The sequence below is a fragment of the Mirounga angustirostris genome, unplaced genomic scaffold (assembly GCF_029215605.1).
Source record: "Mirounga angustirostris isolate CCGP_5_RB_7025 unplaced genomic scaffold, mMirAng1.0.hap1 SCAF_17, whole genome shotgun sequence".
NCBI classification, from domain to species: domain Eukaryota; kingdom Metazoa; phylum Chordata; class Mammalia; order Carnivora; family Phocidae; genus Mirounga; species Mirounga angustirostris.
The window spans coordinates 45,270,349-45,290,728 of record NW_026991725.1 but is presented as its reverse complement, the minus strand read 5'-3'; the positions used below and the strand labels follow the sequence as shown (position 1 = coordinate 45,290,728).

The following is a 20,380-nucleotide window of genomic DNA, read 5'->3' as shown; positions in this document are numbered from 1 at the left end:
ATTTATTCCTTTGCTTTTTATTTCACTCATTGAACAAATACCTGTCCTAGGCTTTTGACAATTATGTATTCTCCGGAGACCTCTTGACCACTATCCCTTTCTCTACCATTGCTACCTTTTTTTCTGCCATTCCTTTTGTTCACTTCTGTCACCAGTGGTACCTGTTCACTTTCTCCTTGAGGATTTTTTTTCCCCGCCCAGAAAGTTTATCCATTCATTGCAGTGACTATGGATGTGCAGGAAGAGAGATGCAGGGTTCTGTCACTGGCAAGGCAAGTGAGAAATTCCTAAGTGTTAGTCTCTCTTCTTGAATTGGAGCAGGCCAAGGATCTGGGGTATTTACTGAACTCTACCTAGTAAGGCACTGTGGGGTAGAGGAAGGGATGAGTATGGAGTGGGAGGAGGGAGAAGTAGTGGTGGTTAAAACAAAGTAGCCAGACCTAGAACTTCTTCACAGGGAACTCTGCAGTCTGTGAGAGGAGGCGAAAAGCATGTGTATAAGAAACTACTGTAAGAGAGAAGGAGAAAAATTCTAGGAGTTACTTTGAAAATTCAGATGGGAAGAGGTTTTTTAGGAAAGTGGTAGGGAGTATGTTTTGGGTGCCAGGGAAGGCCTTTGCTGCAGGAGATTGTGTTTGACCTGTGATTTGGAAAATAGACCTCTTTTGGACATGGGGAGATGGGAGTGGAAAGAGATCACTCTTCTTGATGGAAAGAATAGTGGGATAATGAGGTTGGAAAAGTATGTTAAGGGGTAGATTATGAAGGGATTGGTTAAGCATTTGGATTTTACCCTGTGGGCTGTGGAGTGAGACTACTGAGTCATATCAGCCAAGGTAGTGACATGAGTAGAGTCGTTGGAGGCATGTGGGCATGTCTACAGTGGAGAGGGTGGATCTGGGAGGAGGAGGCTGTGGCGGTTGGTGATGAGTTCTTTGGTAAGGAACATTGGGCTGGTGACTGATAGGAGCAAGACTTACAGAAGGTATAAAAGACAGGACTTTTGAAACCTGTTTACATGTTGACAAGAGAGATATCAAAGATGACTCAAGGGTTCTGGGTCTGGATGACTCAGATAATGGCTGGGAGGAGGAGAAACAGATTCGAGAACAAATATCTTGACCTCCTTTTTGGATATACTTTGCCACGACCATTGGTTCTGTCTTAGCAGGCAATTAGAAGCATTTCCAGTCAGACTGGCATTTGGGTAAAAATTAGCTAGTTAACTAATATTTATTGACTATCTCTTATGAAGCCAGCCCTATGTTCAGGGCTATACAGAGTGAGGTTTTGAAGCATGTGTGTCATGCCACTGACTTATAGATAAGGCTTCACAGTGTTGGGTTACATTCAGGAAGGTGTATTTCATTTCTGTTAGGTGCAAGCTGCTGTGCCAGGGGTGACAGAGTGACCAAGACAGTCTCAGCCTTGATGGGGCCTTGGAGCAGACAGGGGAGGCACAGTTTCTCAGAAAAGCATGTGTATTGTGCTTTATAGTCACAGATTTTGTCTTGCATTGGTGATCGATGGCACCACTGTCCAGCCACACTCTCAAGTCAGTGACCTGCATTCAGTCGCCAAACCTGTGGGGCCTGTGAAGCTAGCTCTCACATGTGTTTTTTTCTGTCCGCTGCCTTTCCAGATTCGGACTGGTGGCTGTCAACACGGAGAGCCCTGCACATTAGAGTCACTTGGGGAGCTTTTAAAAACCCAGATTTATGCATCACTCAGCTTCAGTGAAGAGCAACATATCCCACAAAACATTTTTTTTTTCAAACTGAGCCATTACTGAATAAAACGTGGTTTTACTAAACGTGTTTTTTAAACAAATGTTTGGTTTATGTATATGTAAATATATATCTGTCTATGTGTATGTAGAAATAGATATGCATAAAATGAGGTAATGTTTCCTACCTAAGGAAGGAGTCCTGGGTAGTAAATTTTTTTTTTTTTTTTTTTTTAAGATTTTATTTATTTGAGAGAGAGCATGAGCAGGGGGGAGGGACAGAGGGAGAGGGACAAGCAGGTTCCCCACTGAGCAAGGAGCCTGATGTGGGACTCGATCCCAGGATCATGACCCGAGCTGAAGGCAGACGCTTAACCGACTGAGCCACCCAGGTGCCCCCTGGGTAGTAAATTTTATCTGTAACTAGAGTAAAAGGATTTTTTAAAGCAAACTTTGGTTAAACAATGGCTTTTGTACTTTGTCAAAGCATTCAAGTTATGACAATTACAATTGCTAGGTTTTTAAAAGGGCAAGAAGTCAAAATATGAAATATCTCTTAGCACCATCATATTTTTAATAATATCCAAATGGTGAGAGAGAGAAGCAGGAGGGTGCAGACTGGCAGGGGTCCTGTGGCCCTAACTGATCCTTTGCATGTTCCAGATGGTATCGACCTCCTCTTTCCCTTTTCCTTTCCAGTAGGGTATGTTGTGAACCAGAGTTCTCAATAGTAAATATACCCACTATTTCATATTCTCCATTAAACGGTCATCCTAGGGGTGCCTGGGTGGCTCAGTCGGTTGAGTGTCTGCCTTCGGCTCAGGTCCTGGTCTCAGGGTCCTGGGATCAAGCCCCGCATTGGGCTCTCTGCTTGGCGGGGAGTTGACTTTCCCCTCTCTCTCTCTGCCCCTCTCCCCTGCTCCTGCGTGCATGTGCTCTCTCTCTGTCTCAGATGGGTAAATAAAGTCTTAAAAAATAAATAAATAAACGGTTGTCCTACATTTAGCACTCTTGATTAATGAATGGATATGAACTGCTGTGAAAGAAAAACTTTATTATGTTAATCACCATACATTACATCATTAGTTTTTGATGTAGTGTTCCATGATTCATTGTTTGCATATGACACCCAGTGCTCCATTCAATACGTGCCCTCTTTAATACCCATCACCAGGCTAACCCATCCCCCCACCCCCCCTCCCTTCTAGAACCTTCAATTTGTTTCTCAGAGTCCACAGTCTCTCATGGTTCATCTCCCCCCTCCGATTCCCCCCTTCATTTTTCCCTTCCTACTATCTTCTTCTTTTTTTTTTTTTAACATATAATGTATTATTTGTTTCAGAGGTACAGGTTTGTGATTCATCAGTCTTACAGAATTCACAACGCTCACCGTAGCACATACATTGTCTATCACCCAGCCACCCCATCCCTCCCACTCCCCACCACTCCAGCAACCCTCAGTTTGTTTCCTGAGATTAAGAATTCCTCGTATCAGTGAGGTCATATGATACATGTCTTTCTCAGATTGACTTATTTCACTTAGCATAATACTCTCTAGTTCCATCCACGTCGTTGCAAATGGCAAGATCACGTTTTTGTTTTTGTTTTTTTTTTTGATGGCTGCATAATATTCCAATGTATATATATACCACATCTTTATCCATTCATCTGTTGATGGACATCTTGGCTCTTTCCATAGTTTGGCTGTTGTGGACATTGCTGCTATAAACATTGGGGTGCATGTACCCCTTCATATCACTACGTTTGTATCTTGGGGGTAAATACCCAGTAGTGCAGTTGCTGAGTCATACGGTACCTCTATTTTCAACTTTTTGAGGAACCTCCATACTGTTTTCCAGACTGGCTGTACCAGTTTGCATTCCCACCAACAATGTAGGAGGGTTGTCCTTTCTCCGCATCCTCGCCAACATCTGTCGTTTCCTGACTTGTTAATTTTAGCCATTCTGACTGGTGTGAGGTCGTATCTCATTGAGGTTTTGATTTGGATTTCCCTGATGCCGAGCGATGTTGAGCACTTTTTCATGTGTCTGGTGGCCATTTGGATGTCTTTGGAAAAATGTCTGTTCATGTCTTCTGCCCATTTCTTGATTGGATTATTTGATCTTTGGGTGTTGAGTTTGAGAATTTCTTTATAGATTTTGGATACTAGCCCTTGATCTGATATGTCATTTGCAAATATCTTCTCCCCTTCTGTCGGTTGTCTTTTGGTTTTGTTGACTGTTACCTTTGCTGTGCAAAAGCTTTTTATCTTGATGAAGTCCCAATAGTTCATTTTTGCCCTTGCTTCCCTTGCCTTTGGAGACGTGCCTAGCAAGAAGTTGCTGTGGCTGAGGTCGAAGAGGTTGCTGCCTGTGTTCTCCTCTCGGATTTTGATGGACTCCTGTCTCACATTTAGGTCTTTCATCCATTTTGAGTCTATTTTTGTGTGTGGTGTAAGGAAATGGTCCAGTTTCATTCTTCTGCATGTGGCTGTCCAATTTTCCCAACACCATTTGTGGAAGAGACTGTCTTTTTTCAATTGGACATTCTTTCCTGCTTTGTCGAAGATTAGTTTGACCATAGAGTTGAGGGTCCATTTCTGGGCTCTCTATTCTGTTCCATTGATCTGTGTGTCTGTTTGTGTGCCAATACCATACTGTCTTGATGATGACACCTTTGTAATAGAGCTTGAGGTCTGGAATTGTGATGCCAACAGCTTTGCTTTTCTTTTTCAACATTCCTCCGGCTATTCGGGGTCTTTTCTGGTTCCATACAAATTTTAGGATTATTTGTTCCATTTCTTTGAAAAAAGTTGATGGTATTTTGATAGGGATTGCATTAAATATATAGATTGCTCTAGGTAGCATTGACATCTTCACAATATTTGTTCTTCCAATCCATGAGCATGGAATGTTTTTCCATTTCTTTGTGTCTTCCTCACTTTCTTTCATGAGTATTTTACAGTTTTCTGAGTACAGATTCTTTGCCTCTTTGGTTAGATTTATTCCTAGATATCCTATGGTTTTGGGTGCAATTATAAATGGGATCGACTCCTTAATTTCTTTTTCTTCTGTCTTGTTGTTGGTGTATAGAAATGCAACTGATGATTTCTGTGCATTGATTTTATATCCTGCCACTTTACTGAATTCCTGTATGAGTTCTAGCAGTTTTGGGGTGGAATCTTGGGTTTTCCACAGAAAGTATCATATCATCTGCAAAGAGTGAGAGTTGGACTTCTTTGCCAATTCGGATGCCTTTATTTCTTTTTGTTGTCTGATTGCTGTGGCTAGGACTTCTAGTACTATGTTGAATAGCAGTGGTGATAGTGGACATCCCTGCCGTGTTCCTGACCTTAGGGGGAAAGCTCTCAGTTTTTCCCCATTGAGAATGATAGATATTCGCTGTGGGTTTTTTTTTTTTTCTTTTTTTTTTTTTTTAAAGATTCCATTTATTTATTTGAGAGAGAGAATGAGATAGAGAGAGCATGAGAGGGGAGAGGGTCAGAGGGAGAAGCAGACTCCCCGCCGAGCAGGGAGCCCGATGTGGGACTTGATCCCGGGACTCCAGGATCATGACCTGAGCCGAAGGCAGTCGCTTAACCAACTGAGCCACCCAGGTGCCCTTGCTGTGGGTTTTTCATAGATGGCTTTTATGATATTGAGGTATGTACCCTCTATCCCTACACTCTGAAGAGTTTTAATCAAGAAAGGATGCTGTACTTTGTCAAATGCTTTTTCTGTATCTATTGAGAGGATCATATGGTTCTTGTTCTTTCTTTTATTAATGTATTGTATCACAATCTCTTCTTCTGCTGGGTTTAGGCTGTATTTGTTGTTCTTTCTCCCATCTCCTTGAGGTGTAGGGTTAGGTTGTGTATTTGAGACCTTTCTTGTTTCTTGAGAAAGGCTTGTATTGCTATATACTTTCCTCTTAGGACCACCTTTCCTGCATCCCAAAGATTTTGAACAGTTGTGTTTTCATTTTCGTTGGTTTCCATGAATTTTTTAAATTCTTCTTTAATTTCCTGGTTGACCCATTCATTCTTTAGTAGGATGTTCTTTAGCCTCCATGTATTTGAGTTCTTTCTGACTTTCCTCTTGTGATTGAGTTCTAGTTTCAAAGCATTGTGGTCCAAAAATATGCAGGGAATGATCCCAGTCTTTTGGTACCTGTTGAGACCTGATTTGTGACCTAGGATGTGATCTATTCTGGAGAATGTTCCATGGGCACTAGAGAAGAATGTGTATCTGTTGCTTTGGGATGAAATGTTCTGAATATATCTGTGAAGTCCATTTGGTCCAGTGTGTCATTTGAAGTCTTTATTTCCTTGTTGATCTTTTGCGTAGATGATCTGTCCATTTCAGTGAGGGGAGTGTTAAAGTCCCCTACTATTATTGTATTGTTGTTGATGTGTTTCTTTGATTTTGTTATTAATTGGTTTGTATAAGTGGCTGCTGCAGTGTTAGGGGCATAGATATTACAATGGTTAGATCTTGTTGGATAGACCCTTTAAGTAGGATATAGTGTCCTTCCTCTTCTCTTATTACAGTCTTTGGTTTAAAATCTAATGTGTCTGATATAAGGATTGCCACCCCAGCTTTCTTTTGATGTCCATTAGCATGGTAAATGGTTTCCACCCCCTCACTTTCAATCTGGAGGTGGCTTTGGGTCTAAAAGGAGTCTCTTGCAGACAGCATATCGATGGGTCTTGTTTTTTTTTTTATCCAATCTGATACCCTTTGTCTTTTGATTGGGGCATTTAGACCATTTACACTCAGGGTAACTATTGAAAGATACTAATTTAGTGCCATTGTATTGCCTGTAAGGTGACTGTTACTGTATATTGTCTCTGTTCCTTTCTGGTCTATGTTACTTTTAGGCTCTCTCTTTGCTTAGAGGACCCCTTTTAATATTTCTTGTAGGGCTGGTTTTGTGTTTGCAAATTCTTTTAGTTTTTGTTTGTCCTGGAAACTTTTTATCTCTCCTTCTATTTTCAGTGACAGACTAGCTGGATATAGTATTCTTGGCTGCATATTTTTCTTGTTTAGTGCTCTGAATATCACGCCAGTCCTTTCTGGCCTGCCAGGTCTCTGTGGATAGGTCTGTTGCCAATCTAATGTTTCTTCCGTTGTAGGTTACAGACTTCTTGTCCCAAGCTGCTTTCAGGATTTTCTCTTTGTCTTTGAGACTTGTAAGTTTTACTCTTAGGTGTCGGAGTGTTGACCTATTTTTATTGATTTTGAGGGGGGTTCTCCGTGCCTCCTGGATTTTGATGCCTGTTTCCTTCCCCAAATTAGGGAAGTTCTCTGCTACAGTTTGCTCCAATATACCTTCTTCCCCTCTCTCTCCTTCTTCTGGGATCCCAATTATTCTAATATTGTTTTGTCTTATGGTATCACTTATCTCTCGAATTCTGCCCTCGTGATCCAGTAGTAGTTTATCTCTCTTTTTCTCAGCTTCTTTATTTTCCATCATTTGGTCTTTTGTATCACTGATTCTCTCTTCTGCCTCATTTATCCTAGCGGTTAGAGCCTCCATTTTTTATTGCACCACATTAATAGCCTTTTTGATTTCGACTTGGTTAGATTTTAGTTCTTTTATTTCTCCAGAAAGGGTTTCTCTAGTATCTTCCATGCTTTTTTCAAGCCCAGCTAGTATCTTTATAATCGTCATTCAGAACTCTAGTTCCGACATCTTACTAATGTCTGTATTGATTAGGTCCCTGGCAGTCAGTACTGCCTCTTGTTCTTTTTTTTTGAGGTGAGTTTTTCCGTCCTTCATCTTGTCCAGAGGAGAATAGATGAATGAGAGAACAAAGTGGTAACATGGTAATAATGACCCCAGAAAAATATACACTAAACAAATCAGAAGGGACCTGAAACCGGGGCAAAAGAAAGGGAAAGAAAGAAAGAAAGAAGAAAAAGTTGTAGTGGTGGTAATTCATTACCAGGGAGGAGCTTTTTATCTGTTCCAATGCCAACAAGGAAGATGGTATTTTCTGAGAAGTTGATATTGTAATGAAATATTGTTATGTGGAAGACCCTAATACATTCCTGAAACAACAGTTTTTCTTGTAGTTCTCAAAATAGAATGTTGTCACAGCTTTTACAATTATTTTTTTCTTTTATCTCAGGGACATAGTTAGAGTGAGGATAAAGTCATTTAGTCAGTAAAGAATTCTATGAAGAACACTAATTCACTGGTAAAATTGGGGCTGGAATGCAAGAACTAGAGAAGTGGGAAGAAAGGAAACATCAAGATTTTGTTAATCTAAAAAGACTTGATGAGTCAAGTTTGGGTTAGAATCGGAGTAAGCAGAGGGGCGTAGAAATCCCATTTAGGATGGGGAATTGGTAGAACACATTTAATTCCTGGTTAATGAATTAACAATAAATGTTTGTTTGCTGTCCTGATATTGGAGCTGAAATTTGGCAGCATGGTACAATGGGATGAGCATGGGCTTTGGCTTGATATCTTGAATCTTGGATTGGTCCTGCTAATTGTATAATTTTAGACCATCCGTTGAACCTGAGTGAATTCTGTTTTGTTAAGTGCTGTACTGTTTGGAATATGTTGGTTAGGATCTGAGGTAATGAGTTAACTGCTATAGGAGACATCAAAAAATACGAATTCCTCTTTTTTATTGCAAAATGTTACAAGAAACTGTACATTTTATTTACTGTGTAAAATTTGTGTGTGAAGCTTGTGTGTAAAGCTGTTGACACTAATCCAGCAAGAAGCTTCTAGGACTTAAAAATCTTTTACAGTGCATGGTCTTTTGCTTGTAAAGATAAGTGTATTAGTTTTCTAGGGCTGCTGTAACACATACCCGCAAACTGGGTTGCTTAAAACAACAGAAATGTATTCCTCATGGCTCTGGAAGCCAGAAGTCTAAAACCAGTGTCACTGGGCTGAAAGGAGTGTGTCACTCCCCCTGGGAGAGAATCTGTTCCTTTCTTCCAGCTTCTGGGGCTGCTGGCATTCCTTAGCTTGTCAGTCTTCAAGGCTAGCATCTTCAAGTCTCTGTCTTCATACGGCCTTTCCTCTCTGTGTCAAAGTTATCTCTGTCCCTCCTCGTAAGGATACATGTAATTGCACGGGGGGGCCTGCCCACCTCAGCTCTTCAGTGTAATCACTTTTCTTGCCATATGAACATTCACAGGTTCCAGGTATTAGGACATGGATATTGATGGTATTTTTCAGCCTACTAGTAGGCAGTGTCATGTAATTTGATCTATTAAGTCGTAAGATTTCTAAAATTCTTCTGTTTGTGTGTAGTTTCTCAATGCTCAGAGACCATGCCATGCAGTTCAAAGTACGGCCAGTGGAATACAAAGATAAAGAAGACATTTCCTGCCCTCAGGAAACTTCTTAGAGGAGCCAGAACACCTCAGTAGGAAGCTTGTACTTTTCTAGACAGTGGAGAACTGGCTGAAAGTGGTTGGCTTGGTGAAGCCATGTTTTAGGAAGATCATTGATGATGTGTGTGGAGTACAGTGATGAGGAGAGTATGAGAAGGATGATGGCTGCATGTGAGTGAATGATTTAAGGCCTCAAGAAAATGTTGGTGTGATGGTGTTCAGAAAGAAAGAGAAAGATGTCAAGGTGCATCCCAGAGGGAGTGTGCTGTTAGTTTTATTGAGCCATAACTGACAGTAAGATTTCACTGTTTTTAACTTGTCAGTTGACAAATATTTACAGTAGTGTAAGCACCACTGCAATCATGATCTAGAACCTTTCTGTATTCTTAAAAAGTTCCCTTGACCTCCTTTGCAGTCAGTTCCATTCCTGGACCTCTGGCAACCACTGATATGCTTTCTGTCACTATGGTTTGCCTTTTCTACAGTTTCATGAGGGATTATATGGTATGCAGTCTTTTGTGTCTGGCTTCTTGAACTCAGCATGTTGCTTTTCAGATAGTATGTTAATGTGTCAGTAGTCTGTTCCTTTTTACAGAGGAGTAGTATTCCATTAGATTTCTGGACTACCATTTGTGTCCATTCACCAGCTGGAAATTTGAGTTGTTCCGTTTGTGTGGACATGTTTTCATTTCTCTTGGGTAAATACCTGGGAGTGGAACTGCTGGGTCACGAGGCGGGTGTATGATTAACTTGGAGGAACTGTCGGACTCTTTTCTCAAGTGGCTGTGCTGCTGTGTAGTTCTCACCTCGGCATCTTAGCCAGCACTTCCATTTTAGCCGTCTAGCAGGTATGCACTGCCAGGTCAGTGTGGTTTTAGTCTGCATTTCCTTAATAACTAGTGATGTGCATCTCTTTATTTGTGTACTTTATTTGCCATGCATTTATCTTCTTTGGTGAAGTGTTCAGATTTGTGGCCCTTTTTTATTGAGTTGTCTTATTATGGTGAGTTATAAGAGTTTTTAATATAGTCTGAGTAGAAGTCCTTTGTTGGAAATACACATTCCACGTATTTTCTCCTTGTCTGTTGCTTGCCTGTTCATTTTCTTATGTGTTTAAAGAACAAGTTTTGAAATTTATAATGTCCAGTTTATCAATTTTTTTTCTCTTACTGATTCTTTTTATCCAGTTTAAGAAATCTGTGCCTCATCTGAGGCCACTAATATGTTTTTCTGTTTTTCAGTCTAGAAGTTTTATAGTTTTAACCCTTACATCTAGATGCATGAACTTTGGCATAGAGTGGTGCATAAGGGTTGGGGCTCACTTGTTCCGTATGGATACTCAGTTGTCCCCACTGTCCTCTCTTCATTGAAGTACCTTGGCATGGTTGTCATTCCACCTGGCTGTGTATGTGTAGGTCCGTGTCTGGGTTCCAGGCCACCCACAGCTCTGGATGTCTATCTTGATGCCGATAGGATATTGTCCCGGTTACTGCAGGCTTGTAATGGGTTTTTTCAAATTGAATCACGGAAGTGTGCACCTTTCTTACCTCCCCCCCACCCCAAATTGTTTTGGCTGTTCTTTGTGTTACCATATAAGTTGTGGAATCATCTTGTTAAGTTCTACCAACAAAAATCGGCTGAAATTTTTATTGGGATGATGTTGAATCGTAGATCAATTTGGGGAGAATTGAAGTCTTTTTTTTGGTAAGATTTATTTATTTGAGAGAGAGCGTGAGTGAGCATGCATGGAGGGAGGGGCAGAGGGAGAGGGAGAATCTCAAGCAGACTCCCCACTGAATGCAGAGCCCAACGCAGCCTTGATCCCAGGACCCTGAGATCATGACCTGAGCCGAAATCAAGAGTTGGACACTCAGCCACCCGGACACCTCAGAATTGATGTCTTAACAACAGTGAGACTTCTGCTCCACGAGCATAGCATAACTCTCCATTTATTGAGGTTTTTAAAATTTCTGTCAGCAATACTTTATGGTTTTCAGTGTGCAGGTCTTGCATATTTTTTTGTTAAAATTTATCCCTAAGTAGTTCATGTATTTGTTACACTATTGTAAGTGGATTATCACAGTTTATACATAGATAACCCAGAGCTTTCAAATCTGGGTAACAGTTGAAATGGAAGTAGCCAAGAGGAGTTTGATTTGAGGAAGATGTGAAGTTTGATTTGGGGCTTGTTGAGTTTGTAGTACTGGGAGGTTATCCTCCAGGAGGGACTGTTGAGAGATTTGGAGCTACTTACAGGGAGGTGACAGTAAAATATGGGTGTGCATGAGACCTTCAGGAAAAAAAGTTTAGAGTAACTTTAGTTCTAGGTCTGAACCTTGCAGGGCTGCTTCCTCTTAGGGAGCAGGTAGTCAGACTAGTCGCCAAGAAGGCTGTCTGTAATAAAGGCAGGGGAGACCTGGGGTGCAGAGTTCAGGAGCCAATAACAAAGGAATTTCAAGAAGAATGGGCTGATGGAGAGTTGGACACTGCAGAGAGGTGGAGGACCTTGAAGGATAAGGAAAAGGTAATTGAAGTGGGTTATTTTACATTCTAAGACTGCTTCAGTAGAGTGGTGTGGGCAGAAAGCCACATTTCGGAAGACTGGGGAGGTGCGGAAGGAAGCAGTGAGTAAAGCAGACTCCCTTCAGAAATTGGTGCATTCAATCAAGAGTGGAACAGTGTGGCAAAATGTGTTTGGGATAGGCTGTGAGAGCATGTTTATAAGGGTAGGAGATGAGCCTGCAGAGAAGGGTGTCTTGAAGATGCAGGGGTGTCTTCCATGGCACAGGGCTTGGTTAGGGGAGGTGAGAAGACAGATTTCTAGGCATTTAGGGCAGATTAACGCTTCTCTTTTATTTGGCTCTGGGCATCATTTTGATACACTGATTCTTTAAAAATCATCTAGAACAGGGGTTAGTCAACTATCGCCTGTGTGCCAGATCTGACCTGAGACTTATTTTTGTACAGCCCTTGAACTAAGAATGAATGAATGAATGAATGAATGAATGAATGAATAAATAAATATTTTTCTAATGGTTGAAGAAAAAAATCAAAAGAAGACTGTCTCATGGCATGTGAAAATTGGATGAAATTCAGTTTTCAGTGTCCATAAACAAATTGTGGGGGAGAACAGCCCTGCTTGTTCATTTATGCTTTGGCATTACAGTGGCAGAATTGAGTAGTTGCCCACGGAGCCCAAATTACTGTCTGGCCCTTCCCCCAAGAGTTTGCCAAGGCCTGACTTAGAAGGAAGAGTCTTATGCAGACCACTGCTAGTTGCTTTTCGGAATTTCCCATGGCTTGCTGATTAAATATATCTATAAATATATGTATAGATATATGTATATATAGGCTAGTCATCGAGAACGCAAGTTTTTGTGTCTTACGCATTTTTTATTAAGTCAAGACTGATGAACTGTCAGCTCATTGAGATGTCTGACCTCGGACTGCATTGGTGAAGAGCACATGGGTCTTTATTATCTGGACAGAAACATGATAAACTTATAATGCAAACTGCTGACAGTCTTCACTGATACTTAGCATAGCCATGTTGGAACAATAGGTTGTGTATGTTATATAAATTTCCAGGTTTGTTTTTCTTTTTCTTTTTTTTTTTTTTTTTTTTTTAAAGATTTATTTATTTATTTGAGAGAGCGAGAATGAGAGAGAGTACATGAGAGGGGGGAGGGTCAGAGGGAGAAGCAGGCTCCTCGCTGAGCAGGGAGCCCGATGTGGGACTCGATCCAGGGACTCCAGGATCATGACCTGAGCCGAAGGCAGTCGCTTAACCAACTGAGCCACCCAGGCGCCCTCCAGGTTTGTTTTTCTAAAGCAAAGTTGGAGGAAGAGGAGGGAACTCCAGCTGAAACCAGCCACTTGATGAAGAAGTAGTAGTTAGAGACCAGACACGGCTCGAAATGATTTAACGTGACTTAATTCCTCCTTGGCAAAACCCTGAGATACTATTATTATTTCCATGTCCACCGAGAAAACCGAAGCACAGAGAGCACTAACTGCCCGAGGTCACATGGCTAGTAAGTGGGCAGGCTGGGTTCCAGCTCAGGCAAGTGAGGCTCCAGAGTAATGCTCTTGAGGACTAGATTCCGTTGCCTCTCTAAGGATTGTAATAGTAACAAACATTCACTGACCACACTCTGCAGGGCAGGTACCCTTCTAAGGTCATTATATGTATTAGCACATTTAACACATTTACCGATGAGAATGAGGCATTTGGTTTTAGGTGTCCCAAGTCGAAAGTGTGGGGCCAGAGTCTGATCCCAGTTAGCCTTGCTCCAGAGCCTGTGGCTTCACCGCCGTCCCCACTGCCCCGTGCTGTGGGTTCTGTCTTCGTTATTGCTCCGAATGGTAACCTTACGCTTTTTCTTCTACAACTCTTAACAGCCTGATGACACTTCAAGGACACGTTTGCGTGGTTTGCAAGCAGACAGTATTCCCACTGGAGAGCATCTTGGCCGAGCGTGCTCTCTCGTGATACAAGAAATGGTGTGATGGTGGTGGTATCACGGAGAGGCGCACTTGTGATCTGGGTTTCCCAAGAGGGAGGCTGCGGAACATCTGTGATTTTGCGAATAAGAGCCCTTAATCACCCTGAAGCCCTTCTTTTATCTTGCCTCTTCTCTGATGACAATCTGTATGTCTTCTGTCAGTGTCCAGGCAGCCAGAATTTTGTGTCAGCAATTCTGGAGAGAGATTAGGGCTGTTGCAGTAGATTTTGGAATTGTGTGTGGATAACTGATAGCCAAAGAAATTTGTACGGATTCCTTGAGAAAATGATTGAAACAGAACTTTTATGATCTCCTCATTTTAAGGGTTAGATAAAGGAATCAGCGACTTTTTATTCTGGAAGGCAAATGTGCTCATAATTCAGTATCCAGATTCTTTGTGACTGTTTTGTTTCACCCCTCCTGTTAGTGAGCTCCCTGTAGGTACTAGGTTGGTGCTACATTGTTTGCAAGGGGTGCAAGCTAGACTGTCTTTTTAAAGAAACTCTCCAAGAGGCAATTCCTAATATACTGTAATGCTTAGTGCATAGTAGGTGCTTCATAAATAAAGATTGATAGTTTAAGTGAAATGGAAATGCACAGTTGTTTACTGATGCCATAGTCTTGATGGTTTGGAGCTCTGGAGGAGCAGAATACTTAGGTTGGCTAGAATGTGGCAGGGTTCAGTTTGCCTCGTGGAAGAAGAATCAGCGGTCCAGGGGCACCCGGGTGGCTCAGTCGTTAAGTGTCTGTTTTCGCCTCAGGTCATGATCCCAGAGTCCTGGGTTCAAACCCTGCATCAGGCTCCTGCTCAGCGGGAAGCCTGCTTCTCCCTCTCCCACTCCCTCTGCTTGTGTTCCCTCGCTCGCTGTCTCTCTCTCTCTGTCAAATAAATAAATAAAATCTTTAAAAAAAAAAAAAGAAATTGTTTTCCATAATCTTTAAAATGTGTATAAAACTATATATTTGCTTCATAACTGCAAATAGAATTAAAATTCAAATATTACAAGGCTTATAGCAAAAAATAAATTGTGCCATCCCTCAGTCCTCCCCAGACCACTTTCTTCTCTCTCTGGTTACCTCTATGTGACATTGCTTATGCTGCCATTTTTGATTGCTCAGTGGTAGTGACTTCTTACTGTAGTATATTAGGAGTTGCCTCTCTGAGAGTTTTTTTTAAAGCACAGCCTAACTTGCACCTCTCCAAATGAATAATAGTGATGCCTTTTAAAGTATGTCAGGCTTTGCCTTTCGGTGTGGGGATTGTCAGTGCAGACTTGCTGTCTGAGGTGACGCAATATTTAAAGTGGCTCATTCCATATTTCTCAGTATTTGCTCCTCTGTTTGGACTTTTATCACCTCACACTTCTCATAATGTCCTGTTGATTTGCCATGACTTTCACTGATCAATTTTAGATCTTAGGTCAATGAAACATTTGAATCCCATTCTGATTTTCATGACGCAAAAAAAATGTTGTGTAAACCTAATGTTATAATAGTTTAAACTATTTATCCGGTAATTATGTCACTGTGGCATGCAGGCAGGTGGAGGAAATGCTGACAGTCATGAGTGCACACGTGAATCACAGTACCATTGTCATTTAGTTCTGCAAGAGCACCATGAAGCAGCCCCTCCACCCCCATTTTACAGATAAACTGAAGCTCAGAGAGATGAACTTGCCTCCAGCTCCATGGCTAGTTACTAAAACGATTTGGAGTTTGACTCCAAAACTCACTATAAGTGTCTATCAGTTGTTTTTAACTTTTTAATTGGAGCCTAAGACACATGTGGAAAAGAGCAAATCATAATAAGTGTAGAACTCAGCGAATTATCAAAATGAAATATCCATTAATTACTCAGTTAAACAGACAAGGATGTTAGCACCGCAGAGGCCCTTATGTTCCCTCCCAGTTAGTCCCCTCCTGCTGTTCCTCCCAAGGTAGCCACTGTCATGACTTTTTTTTTTTTTTTTAAGATTTTTTATTTATTTTTTGACAGAGAGAGGCACAACGAGAGAGGGAACACAGGCAGGGGGAGCGGGAGAGGGAGAAGCAGGCTTCCCGCCGAGCAGGGAGCAGCCTGATGCAGGGCTCGATCCAGGACCCTGGGAACATGACCTGAGCCGCAGGCAGACGCTTAATGACTGAGCCACCCAGGCACCCCTCACTGTCATGACTTCTGACACGTAGATTCGTGTTGCTTCAGTGCTAACAGGTTTTGAACAGAATTTGATATGACTCTTGATTGTCTGTCCTTTTATACTTTCTGTTACCACATCTGGAAATTCAGTGCTAGTTTTTATTTCTTTCTGTACAGAAAAAAAAAGTATAAATTTCACACCTTATAAAAATTTTATTAACTTAATGCTTTGTGCTAAATACTTCTCCTTTTGTGGTTAATAATTACAGTTCTTGGCTTGTTAGTCAAAGCCACTGTGAAGAACTCTTCAAAACCAGTGACCTCTGTAGATCGTCACACGAGAGTAAAAGCATTAAGACTGAGTCCTACCTAAGGGCTTTTAGTCCTACCTACGTCCTACCTAAAAGGCTTTATTTACCTGAGGGCATTACCTGTAAATGCTATGTGCTGATACTTTTAAAATACTGTAGTAGGGGGGCGCCTGGGTGGCTCAGTCGTTGAGCGTCTGCCTTCGGCTCGGGTCATGATCCCAGGGTCCTGGGATCGAGCCCCGCATCGGGCTCCCTGCTCAGCGGGAAGCCTGCTTCTCCCTCTCCCACTCCCCCTGCTTGTGTTCCCTCTCTGTCTCTCTATCAAATAAATAAATAAAAAATCTTTAAAAACATAAAATAAAATAAAATATTGTAGTAGGATCATTGTCAGTACTGTTTCCTTTAGCCAGTGGTTTTGAAAGCAGTATGTTGTTTAAATACATGTAGGTCAAATAATTGCAGTATTTTGGGAAAGGTATTCTAGGAATTGTCCTCTGATATGTAGCTCATGAGCACAGTGATCAGTTTAGCAGCTATAATAAGTACATTTTCATCTTGCAGGTGCCTTCTGCTTTGTTTCCCCAGGAATACTGACTTACCCCTGAGACTCACACCCAGCTTTGTGACTCCAGGCATTTATGTAACATAGATCCTCTGGAAGAGAGGAAAAATGTTTCCTACTCTATGTATGAAAAAAACAGTCTATTAGTATTTGTACAGATTTCTCTCAAAATATTTTTTTCTAATTATGAAAGCAGAACACATTTGTTACAGAATATCTGAAATGTGCAGAGAAGTGCAGTAATTCCCCCCTCAGTGAGATCTGCTAATGTTTTGTGGTATTTGTCTTTTTACTTCTTACACACGTGGATATTTATAATAAAATTGGAATTATAAAATATATTTAGTTTCACTGCCTGCTTTTTTGTTAATATATTATTTATCTTTGAATACATATAGAGTATTACATACTTCTTAGAAAACATTTGTTGCATAATAACTTCACAATCAAGTACCACACTTAGTTTATTTAACCATTCTTGTGTTTTGAACTAGTTTTTGATTTTTTCCATGTTTATAAAGAATTAGCTGTTGGATAGCAGGTGGTGGGGGAGGGATGAAGATGAGGAGAGGAAAGGAATCCTCTTAACTGGATTGTATTTGTTCAACTGAATTGATCACATACTTAGTGAACCTTTGTGTGTCAGACCCTGTGGTAGGCTCTGAGATGTAGATGTGAATTCTTTCACATTGGAGGTCAGATGCAATGAGTGAGGGCCTGAATTAAGTCATAGTGGAGATGGGGAGACAGAAGACAGAAGGATTTCCAGAGATGTTTAAGTGGGAAAGCTGATTTTTGTAGAGTTGGGGCAATGTGAGTGAGAGGGAGACATTTAAGATTACTCCCACATTTTCCCTTCACATCACTGTGCTAGACAGTGGTATCATTTATTAGTATAGGGACCATACAAAGGCAGAGCAAATTTGCTTAGAGTTTTGTCCTGGGCATAGTGAACTTGAGGTGCCTGTGGGCCCCTCGAGAGCGCAGTGTCTTTTAGGCAGATGGATAGATGAAGCTAAGAAAAGAAATCTGGACTACAGAGATGGGTTCGTGGATCATTGGCACTTAGACTGTGGCATCAGCAGCAGAGCCTGACCTGGTGGAGCTGCCTTGGGAGGACATACAGTTGAGAAGGGGGCCGGGGGTAGAACCCTGGGGAGCATCAGTGGTCAGCGGTGGGAGGGATGCAGAGAAGCATGGGAAAGACAGAGAACCAGAATGGGAAAGAGGGTGGCATCATGGTTGCTGAAAGAAGGAGGAGAACCACAGCCCATGTCTATTGAAATTGGCAATTAGGTCATTGTTGAGAGGAGTTTCAAGGGAATGGTGGGGACAGAGGAGGGAATGACAGGGGAGTAGGGGTGAGGAAGTGGTGTATAGTAGCTAGAGATGGAAGGGCAAGGGTGGTCAGATGTGCTGTGGAAGGAGGGTTTTGTTTTACTAGAGTCTTTTTTTTTTTTTAAGATTTTATTTATTTATTTGAGAGAGAGAGAATGAGAGAGAGCATGAGAGGGAGGAGGAGGGTCAGAGGGAGAAGCAGACTCCCCGCCGAGCAGGAAGCCCGATGCGGGACTCGATCCCGGGACTCCAGGATCATGACCTGAGCCGAAGGCAGTCGCTTAACCGACTGAGCCACCCAGGCGCCCTGTTACTAGAGTCTTGAACAGGTTTATGTGCTGAGGAGAAGGACACAGTTGAAAGAGGTAGAAGTTGCTGAGAAGGGAGGTTGATGATAAAGCAAAGGACCTGAGCAGAGGGATGGGTTTGGAGCTGAGGTGGAGGGATTACACACTTGCATAGGAGGGAGGTACTTGTCCTGAGGAAGCACCCAGTGGGTGGGAGGAATTGCTGGTGTGGCCAGATTGTTGGCAGTAGCTCAGTTTTCTCAAGAAACTGAGAATGAGGCAGGTTGCGTGGGAGGTGGGCTTGAGGCAGTGTCAGGGTTTGCAGTGTCTGGTGAGGGGTAGAGGGGGGAAAGGGGCCAAGGCTCGGAGGACGGGAGCAGCACCCTGGTTAGAGATCCAGGTCTCTAACCATGATCTGTAGAGGTACTGATTAGCATGGTGCTGTGAACCTCAGCAAGGCTCTGGAGCCCAGGTAATGGAGAAGGGACGTTTCTTGACCGTGTACTTCCTCAGGGAAGTCATCCCTGGCGTTCTAAGTTAAATTTATTATAGGTTCTCACACCTCGTTCTTTCCTTCTAGTGCTCCTAGAGTTGTAGTTCTGCCTTTGATTGTTAGCATTGTTATTGTAATCATAAAAGTTTGCTTTCCGCAGCAAGCTAAAAGCTCTGAGGAAAGACACATCTGAATTTGCTTACCATTGTACAGTGTCTACTAGTTACCTAGTAGATGCTCGGTAAATGTTGAATTTAAGAACCAAGCTTTTTAATCCGCCTCAGCGTGCCTGTGGATGTGACTTGCTTTCATTTGAACCATTATTGACTGCCCTGCTTCTTTCCTGAAGGAGGGGAGGTCAGGTGCTGTGGGATAGTGGGTAATAGACCACAGGCCCTGGCGTGAGAATGCGTGGGCTCTTATCCCAGCCCCCCCTCTCACCAGCTGCAGGACCGCAGGCAAGTTCTTACTCTCTCTGCGTCCCAGCATCCTCACCTGCGGAGGGTGGCTAGTGATTGTACCGACCTCCTGGGATTGTTCTGAAGCTTGCCTGAGAAAGAGTTCACATGGGACATAGAAGAATCAGTTTTCACTACTAGTGGTTTGAAAAAACAGTCCTAGGTGGTCTTGATAATCTTTCCTTGAGACTCCTGGCTTTTATGGTAAAGGGTTTGCAGGGCAGGTACCTGTGAGCATCTTCTGTGTGTCTGTTCCTTGTCATTTATTGAGTATTGATCTTTAGAGAAACTGAGAAGAGAAACTCCTGGACCTGAAGGTCTTTCTGGCCCAGTGATGCAGTGGCACCCATAAACACATTACGGGTCCCGAAGGGAGTATCGCTAAGGAACAGTCCTTTCGCTCCTGGTCCTGTCTGTGGGGTGAGGGGTTAGTGAAAGCTGTCTGCGTCACACCTGCCGTGGTAAACTTGCTTCTTTGTCTGTCTCGCAGAGGAGGTGGCCAAGTTGGAGAAGCACTTGATGCTTCTCCGACAGGAGTACGTGAAGCTGCAGAAGACGTTGGCAGAGACAGAGAAGAGATGCACTCTTTTGGCTGCGCAAGCAAAGAAGGAAAGCAGCGACGAGTCCTTCATCAGCCGCCTGCTGACGATCGTGGCTGACCTCTATGAGCAGGAGCAGTATAGGTGAGCCCGTGGACTCAGGATGCTTTTTTCTTTTCTTTTTTTTTTAAAGATTTAATTTATTTATTTGAGAGAGAAAATAAGAGACAGCACATGAGAGGGGGGAGGGTCAGAGGGAGAAGCAGACTCCCCGCCGAGCAGGGAGCCCGATGGGGGACTCGATCCTGTGACTCCAGGATCATGACCTGAGCCGAAGGCAGACGCTTAACCACTGAGCCACCCAGGCGCCCCACAGGATGCTTTTGGTGGATTCCCAGGCCACACTGTACCTTCTCCTCTCTCACTGACTTTCTCCCAAGTTCTTTTCCTCTCTAACCAGGATACTAGCAAACCTTTAGTCCCTGGAATGTAGTAAGCTCTTTGGGGCAAAATTTTGTTTCTTTTATTTCCTGCTTATTTTTGGCACAGAATGTGGGAGTCATGGTGATAGCATTGATGAGGTGGACAGGAATTAGCTTACATGTCTGGGGATTCAGAGGCAAAGGTCCCTTTCTCATGGGATAATCAAAGAAGGAGTCTTGC

At 42.4% G+C, this 20,380-nt stretch overlaps 1 protein-coding gene across 1 annotated transcript in view; it reads left to right on the top strand.

Moving 5' to 3' along the window:
• The window catches only part of ANKFY1 (ankyrin repeat and FYVE domain containing 1), an 83,405-nt gene that overhangs the window by 3,574 nt on the left and 59,451 nt on the right, over positions 1–20,380 (top strand). Inside the window, exon 2 of the mRNA XM_045890153.2 lies at positions 19,669–19,861. Coding sequence (XP_045746109.1) covers positions 19,669–19,861 — 193 coding nt within the window. The remainder of the gene's footprint in view (positions 1–19,668; positions 19,862–20,380) is intronic.